Source organism: Orussus abietinus, unplaced genomic scaffold (genome assembly GCF_000612105.2).
Source record: "Orussus abietinus isolate OABI.00-Male unplaced genomic scaffold, Oabi_2.0 scaffold1, whole genome shotgun sequence".
NCBI lineage: Eukaryota > Metazoa > Arthropoda > Insecta > Hymenoptera > Orussidae > Orussus > Orussus abietinus.
Genome location: NW_019396017.1, coordinates 158390 through 174649, shown reverse-complemented (window position 1 = coordinate 174649; position 16260 = coordinate 158390). Strand labels below are relative to the sequence as shown.

General features: G+C 38.9%; 3 protein-coding genes across 3 annotated transcripts; 2 read left to right on the top strand and 1 right to left on the bottom strand.

Annotated features, from left to right (window-relative positions):
• The first annotated feature begins 43 nt into the window (after positions 1 to 43).
• Positions 44 to 6460, top strand: LOC105698000 (bifunctional glutamate/proline--tRNA ligase). The gene is made up of 14 exons (XM_012421815.1): positions 44 to 261; positions 374 to 556; positions 627 to 1045; positions 1192 to 1543; positions 1648 to 1819; positions 1959 to 2360; positions 2460 to 2910; positions 2987 to 3226; positions 3298 to 3490; positions 3574 to 4721; positions 4829 to 5230; positions 5352 to 5743; positions 5813 to 5956; positions 6113 to 6460. The coding sequence occupies exons 1-14, from the start codon at positions 219 to 221 to the stop codon at positions 6276 to 6278; spliced, it is 4707 nt and encodes a 1568-aa protein (XP_012277238.1). The 5' UTR covers positions 44 to 218; the 3' UTR covers positions 6279 to 6460.
• Positions 6461 to 7057: 597 nt separating this feature from the next.
• On the top strand, positions 7058 to 11338 carry LOC105698001 (neutral alpha-glucosidase AB). The gene is made up of 7 exons (XM_012421817.2): positions 7058 to 7227; positions 7842 to 7931; positions 7998 to 8408; positions 8473 to 8802; positions 8902 to 9148; positions 9251 to 10808; positions 10892 to 11338. The coding sequence occupies exons 1-7, from the start codon at positions 7211 to 7213 to the stop codon at positions 11002 to 11004; spliced, it is 2766 nt and encodes a 921-aa protein (XP_012277240.1). The 5' UTR covers positions 7058 to 7210; the 3' UTR covers positions 11005 to 11338.
• On the bottom strand, positions 11191 to 13516 carry LOC105698004 (Golgi pH regulator). Its single transcript, XM_012421821.1, has 8 exons — positions 13374 to 13516; positions 13116 to 13279; positions 12925 to 13031; positions 12441 to 12851; positions 12193 to 12374; positions 11893 to 12078; positions 11762 to 11827; positions 11191 to 11688 (listed from the first exon to the last, which is right to left on the bottom strand). Exons 1-8 carry the CDS (start codon positions 13413 to 13415, stop codon positions 11488 to 11490), a joined length of 1359 nt encoding a protein of 452 aa, XP_012277244.1. The 5' UTR covers positions 13416 to 13516; the 3' UTR covers positions 11191 to 11487.
• Positions 13517 to 16260: the final 2744 nt, after the last annotated feature.

Here is a 16260-nt window from a genome sequence, read left to right as displayed (position 1 = left end):
CAGCCATGATGGAAAGGACAGAAAACTAGATTTCTCTGCTTGGCGTATTCCCATCTACAATCTGTTTGTTTAAGGGTATATAGAGATTCCTAACCTAGGAGAAAAGATTGAATTTAAAGTTAGGAATAGTGCCGCAAACACGTGATTCACAGTTTCTATTAACCGTTAATTGTTTTATATTAATCAATCGAATAGTTTAATTGATATAAGACGTAATAATGGCGTATAAAATACTGGCAGATCCTGCAACTCCTCCAATAGGTAAATGTAAACTTAAAGCATGACATGTTCAGGTGTTTGCAGCTATTTAACATATTGTTCGTTGTAATACGGTTGTTATAAATTAAATACTAACTTATTGATGGTTTTCAAGGTGCCATGATAATGGTAGAAGTGATGCGTTCTAGTGGAATGACTAATATTGAGGTCTCATGGATGAATGATTCCAAAGGATCGACAAATGTATGTTTGGTTAATGAAAGTGGAAGCCCCATTGGTCATAGCAGTAATGATATTAATCGTTACTTTGCCAGAGTGGCAGATATAAATCTTTATGGTACATAAGTACTAATATTTATTTCATAAAAATTGTATTCCAGTTATCCTTATATAAAATGTATTCGTAGGTGGCAACGATGCAAGGGAAAGAACCGAAGTGGATCATTGGTTATCTTATGCAATTGGTCCCTTAGAATGTCATCGTTCTATTAAAGATTCACTTGATTATCTAGAACGAGCTCTAATGATGAAAACTTGGTTGGCTTCTAAGAAATTTACCATTGCTGATATTGCTGTATTTTCTGCTCTATATAATAAGGATGGTTTCAAAGATGATAACAAATATCCCAATATCAATAGATGGTATAAGCTTATTCTATCTTTACCTGTGGTCAAGGCTGCATTAACTGTAGTTGAGAAGAATAGAATTTCTGTTAAAGAAGGTTCGGCACATAATGGACTGCAAGTTAATGATGAAAATAAAGCTAAGACTACAAGAAAGCAGGAAGGAAAATTTATAGAATTACCTGGAGCAGAGATGGGTAAAGTACGTATGAAAAGAATTACGTTGAAATAAATAAGTCATTAAGCCATTGCCTTGTGCTTTAGGAATTGTAAATCTCATGAATGGCTTGGTCGTCAAATTTATGGAAAGTATTATAAATTATTTATGGAATAAATATTTGAATACAGGTAGTAGTACGATTTCCACCAGAAGCTAGTGGATACTTACACATTGGTCATGCTAAAGCTGCACTTTTGAACCAATATTATGCAGATAATTTTCAAGGGCAGCTTATCATGAGATTTGATGATACCAATCCTGCAAAAGAAAATGTGGAATTCGAGCAAGCTATATTAGAAGATTTAAAGATGTTAGAAATAAAGCCTGATCGCTTTACACACTCTTCTGATTATTTTGATGTCATGCTGGAATATTGCACTAAATTAATTAAGGATAATAAGGCATTTGTTGATGATACTCCAGCACATATCATGAAAGAACAACGTGAACAGAGATTACCTTCAGCAAACAGAGAGAACAGTAAGAACAATATTTTATTCAATTTCCGTGCTTCAGCCATAGTTAATATCTCTTAGATTTTATTCTCTCAATATAAACTAATAATTTGCTTTTTAATTTTATAGCCATTGAGAAAAATTTGCAATTATGGGAGGAAATGAAGAAGGGCAGTGATAAAGGACAAGAATGCTGTGTTAGAGCAAAAATTGATTTTCAATCCACAAATGGATGTATGCGTGATCCAACTATTTATCGTTGCAAACCAGAACCACATCCCCGCACTGGAACAAAATACAAGTATAATTCTAATTACTATGAATGCAACTACAAAGTCTGTTATGTCGAATTTTGATTGCTTTCCTTATAAGTTGCTTTTTATAGACAGAGTTGGTACTTAGGATTGTTATGTTTATTATGAGATAAATTGTTTCTGCAGGGTTTATCCAACTTACGATTTTGCTTGCCCTATTGTCGATGCTATCGAAGGTGTAACCCATACTTTGCGTACAACAGAATACCATGATCGAGACGTACAATTTTACTGGTTAATTGAAGCACTTGGATTACGTCGTCCCCACATATGGGAATACTCTAGGCTCAATATGACCAATACAGTTCTCTCCAAAAGGAAGTTAACGTGGTTTGTAACTGAAGGATTAGTAGATGGATGGGATGATCCACGTTTTCCAACAGTACGTGGCATCTTACGTAGAGGAATGACTGTTGAAGGGTTAAAGCAATTCATTATCGCACAAGGCAGTTCTCGATCTGTTGTATTTATGGAGTGGGACAAAATTTGGGCTTTTAATAAGAAAGTTATTGATCCAGTCGCAACAAGGTGAATAATTTTATATTGTTTTAACTGAACTGAAATCATTAAAGGTGTCATTAAGGGCTCAAGACGGAGAACAACTAATAATAAAGAATTCTATACCAGGTACACTGCTTTGGAATTTGATAAAACTGTTCCAGTTAATGTACAAGGTGCAGTAGCTGAATGGTTGACTGTACAAAATCACCCGAAAGATCCTTCTAAAGGCACTAAACAGATACAAGTTGGACCCAAAATCTTGATCGAAAAAGAAGACGCAGAATCTTTAGTAGAAGGACAGAATGCAACATTTATTAATTGGGGAAACCTTATGATATGTAAAGTGAAGAAAGAAAATAACGTCGTTGTTGGTGTAGATGCCAAGCTAAATATAGATGATAAAAATTACAAGAATACGTTAAAATTGACGTGGCTTTGTGCAGATGGAAAAGATGAATCCATTAAAAACAGCAGTGTCTTTACACCATGTTATACTGTATATTTTGATCACATTATTAGCAAGCCTGTTCTTGGAAAGGATGACGATTTCAAAGACTTTATTGCAAAAGATACTAGGGTAAATTTGCTGTTATTTAATAATACTTCGATTTGAATACTTGTATAATATTATTTTTATATCATGGTATATGCAGAGAGAGGTCAAAATGTTGGGTGAAACTGCGCTGAAAAGAGTGGCGGAGGGTGAAATAATCCAACTCCAGAGAAAGGGCTTCTTCCGCTGTGATGTGCCATATGCAAGTGCCAGTCTTTATTCGGGATGTGAGCAACCTCTTGTACTGTTTCATATACCTGATGGTCATACTGTAACTCCTACTGTCACCGGTCAGACTCCGGCAACTACTACATCTACTGCAAAACAGTCAACTAAAGACGTATGTTCATTGTAATTTTGGGATTTTATCGCATCTTTGCAAATATTTTCAATTGTATTTCTTTTATTAAGGAACTTAATTATAACATCGTGGAGTTAAATGAGAAGATCACGGTTCAAGGAAATAAAATACGCGACCTCAAGGCTTCAAAAGCAGAAAAAGCAGCTGTCGAGTCAGAAGTAAAAATTCTTTTGGATTTGAAAGCCCAGTACAAAGCAGCAACAGGAAGTGATTGGAAACCGGGAGCGACACCTAAATTACCTGGTATAACTTTAACTTCTCTTAGTAATATATTATTGGAGCTATGTTGAAAATAAATAACGCTAATGTTTTTTGATTACTTTCAGATGTAAAGAAACAAGATAATAGTTCGACAGTTTCAGGGTCAAATGACGTAGAAGTATTAAATTCTCAAATTATTGAGCAAGGGGATAAAGTCAGAAAATTGAAATCTGAGAAAGCTGGTAAAGCTACTATTGATCAGGAAGTAAAGATCCTTTTGGAATTAAAGAATAAGTACAAAACTGCTACTGGAAAAGATTGGAAACCTGACTTGCAGCCAAGTAAAAGTACATCAAATAAAAATGAAACGGTCAATCATATTGATATTTCCAATCAAATAAAGAAACAAGGAGATACGGTCAGAGAGTTAAAAACAGCAAAGGCTGACAAAGCAACAATAGATCGTGAAGTTAAAGAGCTTTTGCGGTTAAAAGCTGAATATAAGTCAGTAACCGGTAGTGACTGGAAGCCGGAAGCATCTCCTCCTAAATCTGTAGCGGATAAAACCACTGGTATACATGAAGAAATTGTACGACAAGGTGATAAAGTAAGACAGTTAAAAAGCGCAAAGGCAAATAAAACTACTATTGAACAAGAGGTAAAAGTTCTTTTGGAACTGAAGTCAAAATATAAAGAAGCAACTGGTGAAGAGTGGAAACCTTCCTCCACAAGTAACGCAAAAGATAACAAAACTTCTGAAAGTTCCCCTGCTCCAGCTAAGAAAAACCCAAAGAAGGCAGAGAAAACTGTCAAAGAAACACCGGTTAAAGATTCAGATGGCGGTAAGACAGGAACCAGATTAGGTCTCGAAGCTAAAAAGAATGAAAATCTTTCGGAATGGTATTCACAAGTCATCACGAAAGGGGAAATGATTGAGTATTATGACGTGTCTGGGTGTTATATTTTGCGTCCGTGGAGTTTTGCAATTTGGGACGTGATCAAGGATTTCATCGACGACGAGATAAAGAAGCTAGGGGTGCAGAACTGTTACTTTCCTATTTTTGTCAGTCGAGCAGTGCTAGAAAGGGAGAAAGACCATGTAGCAGATTTTGCACCCGAAGTAGCATGGGTTACAAAGAGTGGAGATTCAGACCTAGCTGAACCAATTGCCATTCGTCCAACGTCGGAAACCGTGATGTATCCTGCTTACGCTAAATGGTTAAAATCTCATCGAGACTTACCCTTAAAGCTGAATCAGTGGAATAACGTAGTGGTAAGAACACTCAATTCTTTCTTTGAAAGTATTTTAACATTAAAAATTATAATTTCAGTCAATCATGACCTGTTCATTATTAATTTATTATTATGTTTGATTGACAGCGATGGGAATTCAAACATCCTCAACCATTCCTGCGAACAAGGGAATTTTTATGGCAAGAAGGCCATTCAGCTTTTGCCACCAAGGCCGAAGCTGATGAAGAGGTGTTAACAATTCTGGAAATATATGCCAAGATCTACGAAGAATTTTTAGCTGTCCCGGTAGTAAGAGGACGTAAAACGGAGAAAGAAAAGTTTGCAGGTGGTGATTATACTACTACGGTGGAGGCTTTTGTATCAGCAAGCGGAAGAGGGATACAAGGTGCGACGAGTCATCACCTGGGGCAAAACTTTTCCAAAATGTTTGACATTCAGGTTGAAGGCGCTGAAGAGGGAGGAGAGAAAACGTTTGTCTACCAAAATTCTTGGGGACTTACTACTCGAACGATAGGAGTGATGATAATGGTAAGGGGTTTTTTTATTATTTTTCTCTTCATCTATTTATTAAGATTATTATATAGTTTGCTAGAATAAATTGCAGTGATTTGTTGTATGTAGCCACTTAATACTGGAAGCTCTTTTATAGGTGCATGGGGATGATAAAGGATTGGTATTACCACCAAAAGTAGCTGCCATTCAAGCTGTTATTGTACCCTGTGGTATAACTGCATCTACAACGCTTGAACAACGGCAGCATCTTTTATCGGAGTGTGCTAAACTCGAAAAAGAACTTAACAAAGATGCTATTCTAAGAATCAAAGGAGATTATAGGGAGAATTATAGTCCTGGTTGGAAATTTAACCATTGGGAATTAAAAGGTGTTCCAATAAGAGTCGAGTTAGGGCCAAAAGATCTAGAGAAAAAGCAAGTTACCTTTGTAAGAAGGGACACTTCTCAAAGATTGACTACGAGTCGAAACGATGTATTTAAGAGCGCTTCCAAGTTGCTTCAAGAAATACAAGAGAATTTGTTGACTAGGTAAAATAAAGATTACCGCATATTAAATGGTCAGCGATAGATGTACATATGCTGCATATTCTGTTGCAGAGCTACAGCCGACTTAAATAGTCATATCATCGAAACAAATGATTGGAATGAATTTTGTACACAGTTGGATTCTAAGAACATGATACTTTCTCCTTTCTGTGGAGAAATCTCATGTGAAGACACCATAAAAGCCAGTAGCGTGAGGTAGAGAAATTATTTTTTATATCTCTGTACAAAATTCCATAACTATATTATTATATAATGGATCGAATATCACTATAGTGAAGAATTAAGAATTTGGCTTATGATTATTTGGACGTAGCATTGCAGTAACTGTAACATATGTTTTACGACTTTCAGAGAAGACGCCGGAGAAGAGCCTGGGGCTCCGTCGATGGGGGCAAAGAGTTTATGTATACCGTTTGAGCAACCTAAAACGGCTAAGCAGTTACATGACACAAAGTGCATCAATCCCAACTGCCTAAACAAGCCCAAATTTTATACTCTTTTTGGTCGCAGTTATTGAACAAAGTTTAAACGGTGTTATGCAACCTCAGGATAATTCTTTGTAATGAATATCAACATTATCCACATAATTTAATTTCATTAATAGAAGCTATTGCAATTTACCCTAAATTACACTCATTAATCTTACATGACAAGCATAAAATGGAATCCAGTAGTAGCATAATACATTTTGCAACCATTTGTTCAAAGTGTTCCGAAGTCTTTGTGCTCCTTATCGTTATTCCAATTTATATACGCCTTTGACCAGATTTTAGAAGAAAGTGCCCATAGTCCAGTTATCACAGTTACAATCAGTCACGGCCATCTACAGATTGCACGCTGACACTATTCTACATGTAGCATGGACGTGCAGGAATGAAAGCAGGGTAAGGTTTAAATAAAAGAAGTTCTTGTCTGTTTTTCTCTTTTATTTGATAATGTTTTTTACAAGGGGTATACATACACACAGATCACTTAAGTTTAAATAATAGGGGACTTTTCTAAAAGTCAGGAGAAAAGCTTAAATTTAATTTGTAAGCGTTAAATTCGTCACATAATTTACTAATTTTCTACGTTCTCTGGTAATGTCGAAAACATGGAGTGATGTATCAATACCCATCTCTACTTTTAAGTGGAAATTAAAAAGTTCTCGAATCTGTCGGTAACGTCTGAACCTGTCGTTTAATGAGTCTCGTGCTAAAGGTGGACCAGTCTCAACGCACAGCCGCTAGATGGCGAATTCGCGTTAGCTGCGGAAGGTGGACCAAAGATACTCTCTGTTACTTTTTGATCTCACCTTTTCCCCACATCATCGGCGCCACCTACTTCAGTGGTTTCTCTTAAAAATAGTATCATAATCATTTATACTTGTGATTGGGGTGTACGATATCTACGTAATCAATGACGGAGGGCGCGTGACCGGACGCCTGCACCTGCTTTGTATTTTTCAACATGGCCTCGTACTTTCGGTGAGTTATTGTTTGTTAATATCTCTAATTTTATAAAACTTAAGCCCTCCTTGTCCGTCTCACGCCCACAGAAAGAAGGCATTATTCGTTCTTTACGACTAAGGTCGACGACATTCTTTTAGATATATTTCACAGTATCAAAGGAATCGGTCTATTGCCGCGATGATACGCGCTGACGTGTCCCGGCATTGTCATTAACATTCCATTCATTATCTTAACGGAAGTATCGTCAAATGTGAAATTCTCACGATTTTAGAAAGTCATTGTTTATAGTTTTGCTCACAAGCGCATTTTCCGTTAACTATAATAGAGGTATCGCAACCTTTGTTTTTCTATCATTTGTCCGTTGGATTTGTAATCTGAATCTAGTAGAAAAACTTTGAATGTCGTGTAAACACTTAGGTTTGACCTTATCAAGGTACTTTAGTACGATTCCAATGGTAGGCAGTTGAGCGGTTTCAGTATTTAAGTGCCTGAAGCCACCGAACGTACTCAAGTGATCATAATTTCTGTAATCATTAATACAATTTATGGACATCGACATCTTTATGTAGATTTTAACAGTCACGTCAAAGATCCATCGTCATTCCTATATGTATTATGTATTTCAACAGGCTGGGTGCAGTGGTACTGTGTTCTGCAGTTTTAGCTACTGCCGTTATACGGGAGAATTTTAAAACATGTGAACAAAGTAGCTTTTGCCGGTGAGTTCGTTATGTTCATTTTAACGTTCCTATTTTTATTGTCGTTACAAGCTTTATTTATTCTAGGCGTTGCCGCAAAGTTGAACCAGGAAAGACGCCTTACAAACTCCTGCCAGATACGGTCTCAAAAACCGAACATGCTCTTAATGTCGATTTGTTTAATAAGGATACAGGAGTCACATATGTGGTACAACTATCTGCACTACAGGATAACACATTCAGACTCCATATTAATGAGAAGAATCCTTTGCATCCCAGATATGAAGTAGAATATGCATTACAAGGTCAGCCACGGCTGACAAAATTGAACTCGGTTACGCAGACTGCAGAAAGCATAACTGTTACAAGTGGATCAAATAAAGCTGTCTTGCTTATTGATCCTTTCAGGGTTGATTTATACTCTCAAGACATACTTGTAGTATCTGCAAATGCTCGGGGCCTTATGAGATTTGAACACATTCGAACAAAGCCAGAACCGTATGTATATTTCTATTTGTCAAATTAATACGCTTTCTTGAATTCATGTAAAATTCTAATTTAGGAAACCAGAGCAAGTAGAAGGGGCAGAAAATATTGAAACACCAACACCGGCGTATCCAGGAGATGGAGCAGAAAATGATCCAGGAGCGTGGGAAGAGAACTTCAAATCTCACCAAGATTCAAAACCATTTGGGCCAGAAGCCATAGCACTTGACTTCACCTTTCCCGGAGCAGAACATGCTTATGGCATTCCAGAACATGCTGACACTTTTGCACTGAAATCCACAAAGCAAACAGACCCATATCGATTATACAATTTAGATGTCTTTGAATACGAAGTCAATGAGCGCATGGCTTTATATGGTGCTGTTCCTGTTCTTTATGCTCATGGGTATTTAAAACACATTATATACATGCCCCTTTCAAAATTCATTAATGTCATAAAACAATTGATTACTATATTGTAATCACTTTATTCCATTATTTACAGTAAGGATAGGACAACGGGCATCTTTTGGCATAATTCTGCTGAAAGTTGGGTTGACATTCTCACAAGTGCAGATAATAATGTCGTTGAAAGTATCGTAAGTCTTGTAGCTGGAGCAAAGAAGCCTCAAGTAGATGCTCATTTTATATCTGAATCTGGGGTCATCGATGTATTCTTTTTACTTGGTCCTAAACCTCTGGATACGTTCAGACAATATACTGTTCTAACAGGAGTTGCACCTTTGCCACAGGTAAAGTTTCATTACAATTAATATCTCACAAACTAGTGCTCTTAATTGGTTTTATATTTTATTATTAGCCATATCTAAAACACGGTCGACTTTTTTTTCTAGATATTCTCCTTGGGATACCATCAGTCTCGTTGGAACTACAATGATCAAGATGACGTGGCACAAACTGCAGAGAATTTCGACAGATACGATATGCCACTGGATGTTATGTGGTTGGACATTGAATACACCGACAGTAAAAGGTATTTTACCTGGGATGAACGCAAATTCCCAAATCCTCTTGAAATGATCCAGAATCTAACGGCAAAGGGCAGAAAACTAGTGGTTATTATTGATCCGCATATCAAACGAGACACTGGATATTTCTTACATAATGATGCAACGAGTCTAGGATATTATGTTAAACACAAAGATGGAAAGGATTACGAGGGATGGTGTTGGCCGGGTGCCGCTTCATACCCGGACTTCTTCAACCCAAAAGTACGCGAGTATTTTATGGATCTTTATTCTCTCGAGAAGTTCCACGGTACCACGAACGACGTGTACATCTGGAACGATATGAACGAACCAAGTGTATTTAATGGGCCTGAAATATCAATGCTGAAGGATTTAGTCCATTATGGCGGTTGGGAACATCGTGACGTTCATAACATTTACGGGTTGGCGTACACGATGTCTACCTATGATGCTTTATTCCGACGATCTGGAGGTTCTCTCCGTCCGTTTGTTCTCACAAGGGCACACTTTGCGGGGTCGCAACGATTTGCGGCAGTATGGACGGGAGATAACACTGCTGAGTGGGATCACCTTCGTATATCTTATCCCATGTGTCTGTCTCTCGCCGTAGCGGGAATCTCCTTCTGTGGATCCGATGTTGGGGGATTTTTCAAGAATCCCGACCACGAGCTGTTTGTCCGATGGTACCAAGCTGGCGCCTGGCTCCCCTTCTTCCGGCAACATTCCCACATTGAAACAAAACGGCGAGAACCGTGGACTTTCAATGAAGAAACCATTCAGATTGTACGAGAGGCATTGCGTATGAGATATTCCTATTTACCTCTATGGTACACATTATTCCGAGAACATGAAGTGAACGGTACGCCTGTGATAAGACCGCTTTGGGCGCATTATCCTACCGAGACTCAGACATTTACCATCGATACTCAACTTTTGGTTGGAGATTCCGTTCTCGTTTGCCCAGTATTTAGTCCTTCCGTTACTGAAATATCAGTGTACTTCCCTGGAGAAAGAAAGGTTGCTTGGTATGACATCGATACTATGCAAAAATACCAGGTATCCGGTTCAACGAACATTCCAGTCACTCTCTACAAAATACCTACGTTCCAAAGAGAAGGCTCGATCGTTCCTCGCAAGATGAGAATTCGACGAAGCACCGTCGCAATGAAAGATGATCCTCATACTCTAATAGTCATTGCTGATGATAAAAGAAAAGCCAGTGGAACTCTATATATCGATGATGAAGTCAGCTTTGAGTATCGCCATGGAAAGTACTTGTATTTGAACCTGACCCTGGACGGAAATAAACTAACCTCGACGCTTATAGACAAATTAGCTACGTATGAGACGAAGAGCTGGCTTGAACGAGTAGACATTGCAAACCCGCCACCAGGTGTCAAGTCTGCCAATATAATCACACGAAGTAAGTGTAATATTTTATAACATTTATTACCTTTTAACCTATATGGAAACTTTTTATTTCATACCTGCTTATTTTTTTTATAGACCATGGTAAAGTAACTTTGGAAACCAAATACAACCCCAATAATAATGTACTGACAGTGCGTAAGCCTGGTGTAAATATGGGAGAAGAATGGACGATTGAGTTGATTCATTAATTGCTTAATCTGGTGTGCAATTGCAACATCCTCGCGGTAACACTCTGTTGTTCATACTCATTTGAGTTTTCAGCTATCTGTGATCCGGAACAGTTATACGATAAAGTCAGCAGGTAAAGTAACATAGTTAACATGTAGGAGACATGCATGGATTCCTTCGAAAGAAAACTCAGGATATATATATCAGACTTTTAAACTGTGCTTAGTATATTCGAGCAGTGTAAGTTCGAAGATATTTATGTAGACGTGATCCAATGTAACACATTTTTATATTCGTACCTACTCATAGCAGTGAATAGTTTAGCAATAAATATGTTACGTTTAAACATTAAAATAGGAATCCTTGACTGGTTTGTTTTAACACAGTAATGAACTGAGTATATTTTATATCAAGCTCTCTTGAACCATTTAGTACACCTTAAGTATACTTCAAAGTGTTTGGATTATTTTCAAGTCATTTTGTTGTGTAAAAAATGGTTTTATTCATGCACGTTCAACAGGTGCTTGTTTATGAGCCAAATATAAAAAGGCAATAGAAGAAAGCGCTGATACCAAAAATATGACATCAAACCAACGGTGATAAAAATTAAACTGCAGGTCACCTAACACTTGCGTTATTATTATACGATACTCTGCAGGCATATTCATACGCATAAGAAGTACGGATGACACAAAGTACATGCCCTGTAACAATATACTATTTAGAACACAATACAAGAAATATTGTTTAAGAAAGAGTATTGATATGATTTTTTACCATTATTTGCGCAAGAATAAGTACAATTATGTTCGATGATTTACTACTGGATATTGCATAGAAGAACTGAAATAGAATTATAAGAAATTAGTAGTTTGAAAAAAGTTTTAACCCTCGCAAATTCGATTTACCTTGGTAAGTGTGAGCAACAATCCTCGAATTGAAGTAACCACGATGCATCCAACTAAATAAAAGGATACGTGTTGTGACCAGAATGTAACATCGATATTAAAGCCAATCCAGTGAACTGCTATTTCAATGCCTCTGGTGACAGGATCCTTTTTACCAACTCGATCAAAGACAATATTTATGGTCGACTAGAGGTAAGTTATAGAATTATTTTAAATAACATATATTGAACAGTATGTACTTTCATTAATGAAATATCTAATTAAATTTACTTTAAATCTCTTTCAGAGAAATTTGCTTACAATGAAGATTTTCCACATACAATATATAGAAAAGAAATAGCCTAGGAAGTTGAAGTATTTTCCCTGCCATGTAGCAGCCCATTCCAATCGTTCTCTTGCATTATGGATATCATGAGCTTCTAAAAAGAGTTGTCGAGATAATTCTTCTAGAGCAGATACTTCTTGCTGAAGTTGTTTCACATCTAAAAATTCGTGAAAATTATAAATGACTTTAAGCAGAATTTCGCATGCTAGTGAGTGACACTCACTTTCCTGGTTCCCTTTCATGCTACTTAATGGGGACAATATGCCCCATAGTCGAGAACGAGCTTCAATCTGTGCTGAAACTTCACCTTTCTTAGCTAACGCTATTCGTTTTTTTTTTGCAACAATCATGTCCATCGTTTGCAGCAGTCGCTTCTCTATAGACTGAACATCTGCATATGAAACAGGCCTCATAAAGTAAGTCATAGAAGAATATGGGTAGTTCACGGCACCAAATCCTGATAACAGGGCCATGACTGTTACACCTATAACTCCAATGCGGCTTACACCTTGCTCTATCGACAATAGGCCTTTTTTAGGACTTAAAATTGGAAATGGATCTCCAATTTTCCAGAATAGGTATAAGTAGGAAAGATATACTAATATAGTTAATGGTCTTATCAAGTGGTTCCTTACTGTAAATTAAACGATAATTAGAATCGGTCCGAAATAATAGATTGCCATTTATAACCCATTGAATATACATACCAAAATTAATGTTGCTAATAATAAAATATGCTATATAAAATGGTATCAAAACTATGACCATAAACAGGAGCATGTAAAGTCCAGCATTCCAGTGAAAATACCTAGAACTAGAAGTTAAACAATTGAGAACGGTTCTTACGAACAGTTGTATAATGACATTATCCCATTTGCTTTGAAGATTTATGCCATACCTTGTATCTAAAACTCCTATTATCTCAAAAATGATCAATTCAAACATTGTACAAGACAGAGAAAATGTAACAGAGAAGATGAGCTGTACTAATCGATGGTGGACTTCATAGTCACGAAAAAGTTTTTTTACAAAGAAAACCCATCCTCCTGCAAAGAACAGTACCTGAAACATTTTAAAATTCATTCGATACTCCATTCTACACAATATAACCTATCGCTAAATTATATTCTTTGATAACGTGCATTCAAACGTTCACCTGAGTAATTAATATCACAAAAGTATCTTCTAAAAAGCCCATATTTTTCTAGTGTAGTGTTTAGCTTCATGTGAATAAAATGGTTCGTTGTTTAAATTGACAGCTCAACAATTCGGCAAAACACGTACACATGGTGGTCTCATTTCGGCGCGGTTGACCAATGAACTTCAATGTCACCAGAACTCCTACCACTACTTAGAACCCAGATACGGAGCAGCGGGACCAATCATAACCTCACAAATAGGAAGCTAGTTGCGGCGCCCACTGGATGACGCCACGGTCGCCGATCATTTTCTTTTTCATAGATCAACGGAGACAGAATTCGCTCTCGTGGAAATCTGCATTTCACTTACGAAATGACATTCGGGTTGCTGCAATTTTTTAGATTGTAACGTTATATATATTTTTGTATACCGTATCGTAATATATATAAAATATTTATAACGATACGATCCACCTAGATAAGCAAGGTGTCTTTCACTCGCTTTCACCCAAGTGTCGGGGTTTGCTTGATTTTCCGCCAGAATTCTTAATGACGTTCGACGAAACGTTTTCTTTTCGTTAAACGTTTTACTTCATCGTCGACTTAATTGGCACGGATGGAATTAATGCGAGTCATCGGTAGTCGCCTACCGTTGCGAAAGTTAAATATCCCGAGTAGGATTTACAATCGGGCTTAACTCGAGACAAATAGAGTTGCATGTCCGATAACGAGATGGCCGGATGATTTTAGCGGCTTTTAGCTAGTAGCTTTCAGCGGCTCGACTAGTTCGGCCTTGTCGTCGAGCTCTTTCCCCTTCGGGTGAGCGTCGGGATGGGATATACACACCGAGGTATTCCATGAGGTCGGCTTCTTGTACGTGCAGCCGATCGACTTCAAGGTGGGGATACTTTATGCAAGGACGAGGAAGGGATGATTGCTGGAGCGGGAGAGGATACTGTTTGACATTCCAGGCGAGGCTGTCCGAAGCTGGCCTGCGCCCCGATACAGCCTTGTGCGTATCATACGCACTCGCGAGCGTCTCCGAGCATTTTCCCTTTTTTTTTTTTAATTCCTTCGTGTAACTTTCGATCTACTCTACGTTTACCCATTATGCGATGCTCAGCTCTTAACGGATGGTCCGGGTAAAATCAGGGGGTACGTAATGGCGCGGCATTTGATTTAGAATTTGTCCCTGCAGGTAGACATCGATGCGCCGCGAACGCAGGTCTTAAGTAGACCATTTATGCTCGGCCACGTTTCCCGATTTTTACCCGGTCGTTGTATAATCGGGAGAAGGAGAAAATAAGTATCTCTCGTAAATGCGACAATAATACGTCCTAACATATGTCGTCCACGTTCGAGGTGCAAGAAGCAGCGAAACACGCTTGAGATCGACGTTTTCAATATTGATGCGCCGACACGCGACATATTCTCGATGACACCGTAGTGTGTACTTACACGCCTTGGGAGTCTGTTGTTTGCTTACCAATTGAGGAAAATAAACCAGGATGAGTCTCAAACGAGTCTCGCGCGAGGTGCAGCCTTGCATGAAAATTAACCCGGGGATGACGAAGATGTTTTACCTTTACCCTTCGTCCTCTACTAAATCTACTTACGGCTTACATCTAAGTCAGTCCTCGTACCTCGCTTTTAGCGCCGAAAGACGCGTCTTATCCACAGTCATTAACTTCTACAAGACGCCTTTTGACTCTAAAAGTTACAATACTCGCTGGAATATCTCTAAAGATCCACCGAAGGCGTTAAAGTGCATCTAACGACCACAAGTCTCGATTTGAAATTTTTCCCTCGCGGCCATACATTTCTAGCGTAATATCAACGCGGTGCGACATGCCCGAAGACGTACCAAGATCCTCGGGAGATCTTCGAGAGACTCCTCGTACACTTTCCACGGAGTGTCGAGTGCGATAAGGCGGACGATGCGTTTCCGCATTGTACCGGCAACCTTTCGCGTTCTTGTACGCACTCGGTCGTACATCGACGGACACAAATGCCTTCCCTCCGCGTACCGACTTGCGCCATGATCGCGGAAGAGGCATTCGCGGCCACTAATATACATCAAGGTAGGTAACTATCGACATTGTCCGCCGTAACGAAATCGACGGAATAACAATTAGGATAACGCCAGGCGCCGGCGAGGCCCCGACAATCGTTATCATGCCTCGAATTTCGATCGACGATAACGGATGTGGCGTCGCATTCCTGGCAGCGCATTCCTGGACATCGATAACTCCTCCCACGATGTTTCTTCAGCGGCCGGTCATCTGGAAAATATTTACAATTAATCTCACGTTGGTCACAGTTTCCAGGATTTAACGGGGCGGGCAATTTTCCACGTATCTGGGGATCGCAGAAATCGCGGGGGCGGCGATTTGCGATTCGCTCGCGGCGAAGGCGAAGTCGAGGCGCTACCGAGCCCCGCGCGCTTTCTTCCCCCCAAGAGCACCGGTGAATTACGATTGCGATACTTATCGAACACCGTTAACAGCAGAGATAAATCCGCCGGCTGATTCGTTCGTCGCCGCCGAAATTTATTCCCGCGTTAAACCTACACGGGCGCAGGAGGAAAACGTACCGCGCTGTCGGTCATGAATAGAGATTCAATTTGAGCGCGTCCGTCTTTCGGGCCCGGCGAGTCGAACGATAAAGCATCGAGATAGCCGCTTATTTTGGATCGACGGCTTCTCCGGGAAAAGTAGCGGCGTAATGGCGTGCCATTAACTTAGGACTGAGTTACGAGCTACTTAACCGAACCCATCGTTATTGCGGATGATTCGTTGCATTCGTCCCTGCGGATAATAACGAGGAGTGCTTACGCGCTAAGGGCGAGCCCGAAAGGGGCACGTCTGAAATCGAGTTTACACCGGGACGGTAACTAAATACAGA

Excerpts from the sequence above, each read along its gene's own strand:
- LOC105698000 (XM_012421815.1), top strand. The coding sequence starts at position 219 with ATGGCGTATAAAATACTGGCAGATCCTGCAACTCCTCCAATAG. Across the intron at positions 2,911-2,986 it reads TTATTGCAAAAGATACTAGG|AGAGAGGTCAAAATGTTGGG; the intron begins GTAAATTTGCTG and ends TGGTATATGCAG. Across the intron at positions 5,231-5,351 it reads CGATAGGAGTGATGATAATG|GTGCATGGGGATGATAAAGG; the intron begins GTAAGGGGTTTT and ends GCTCTTTTATAG.
- LOC105698001 (XM_012421817.2), top strand. Across the intron at positions 8,803-8,901 it reads CCTGTTCTTTATGCTCATGG|TAAGGATAGGACAACGGGCA; the intron begins GTATTTAAAACA and ends CATTATTTACAG. Across the intron at positions 9,149-9,250 it reads GAGTTGCACCTTTGCCACAG|ATATTCTCCTTGGGATACCA; the intron begins GTAAAGTTTCAT and ends TTTTTTTTCTAG.
- LOC105698004 (XM_012421821.1), bottom strand. The coding sequence starts at position 13,415 with ATGGGCTTTTTAGAAGATACTTTTGTGATATTAATTACTCAG. Across the intron at positions 13,280-13,373 it reads TTGTGATATTAATTACTCAG|GTACTGTTCTTTGCAGGAGG; the intron begins GTGAACGTTTGA and ends AAAATGTTTCAG. Across the intron at positions 13,032-13,115 it reads ATAGGAGTTTTAGATACAAG|TTCTAGGTATTTTCACTGGA; the intron begins GTATGGCATAAA and ends TTTAACTTCTAG.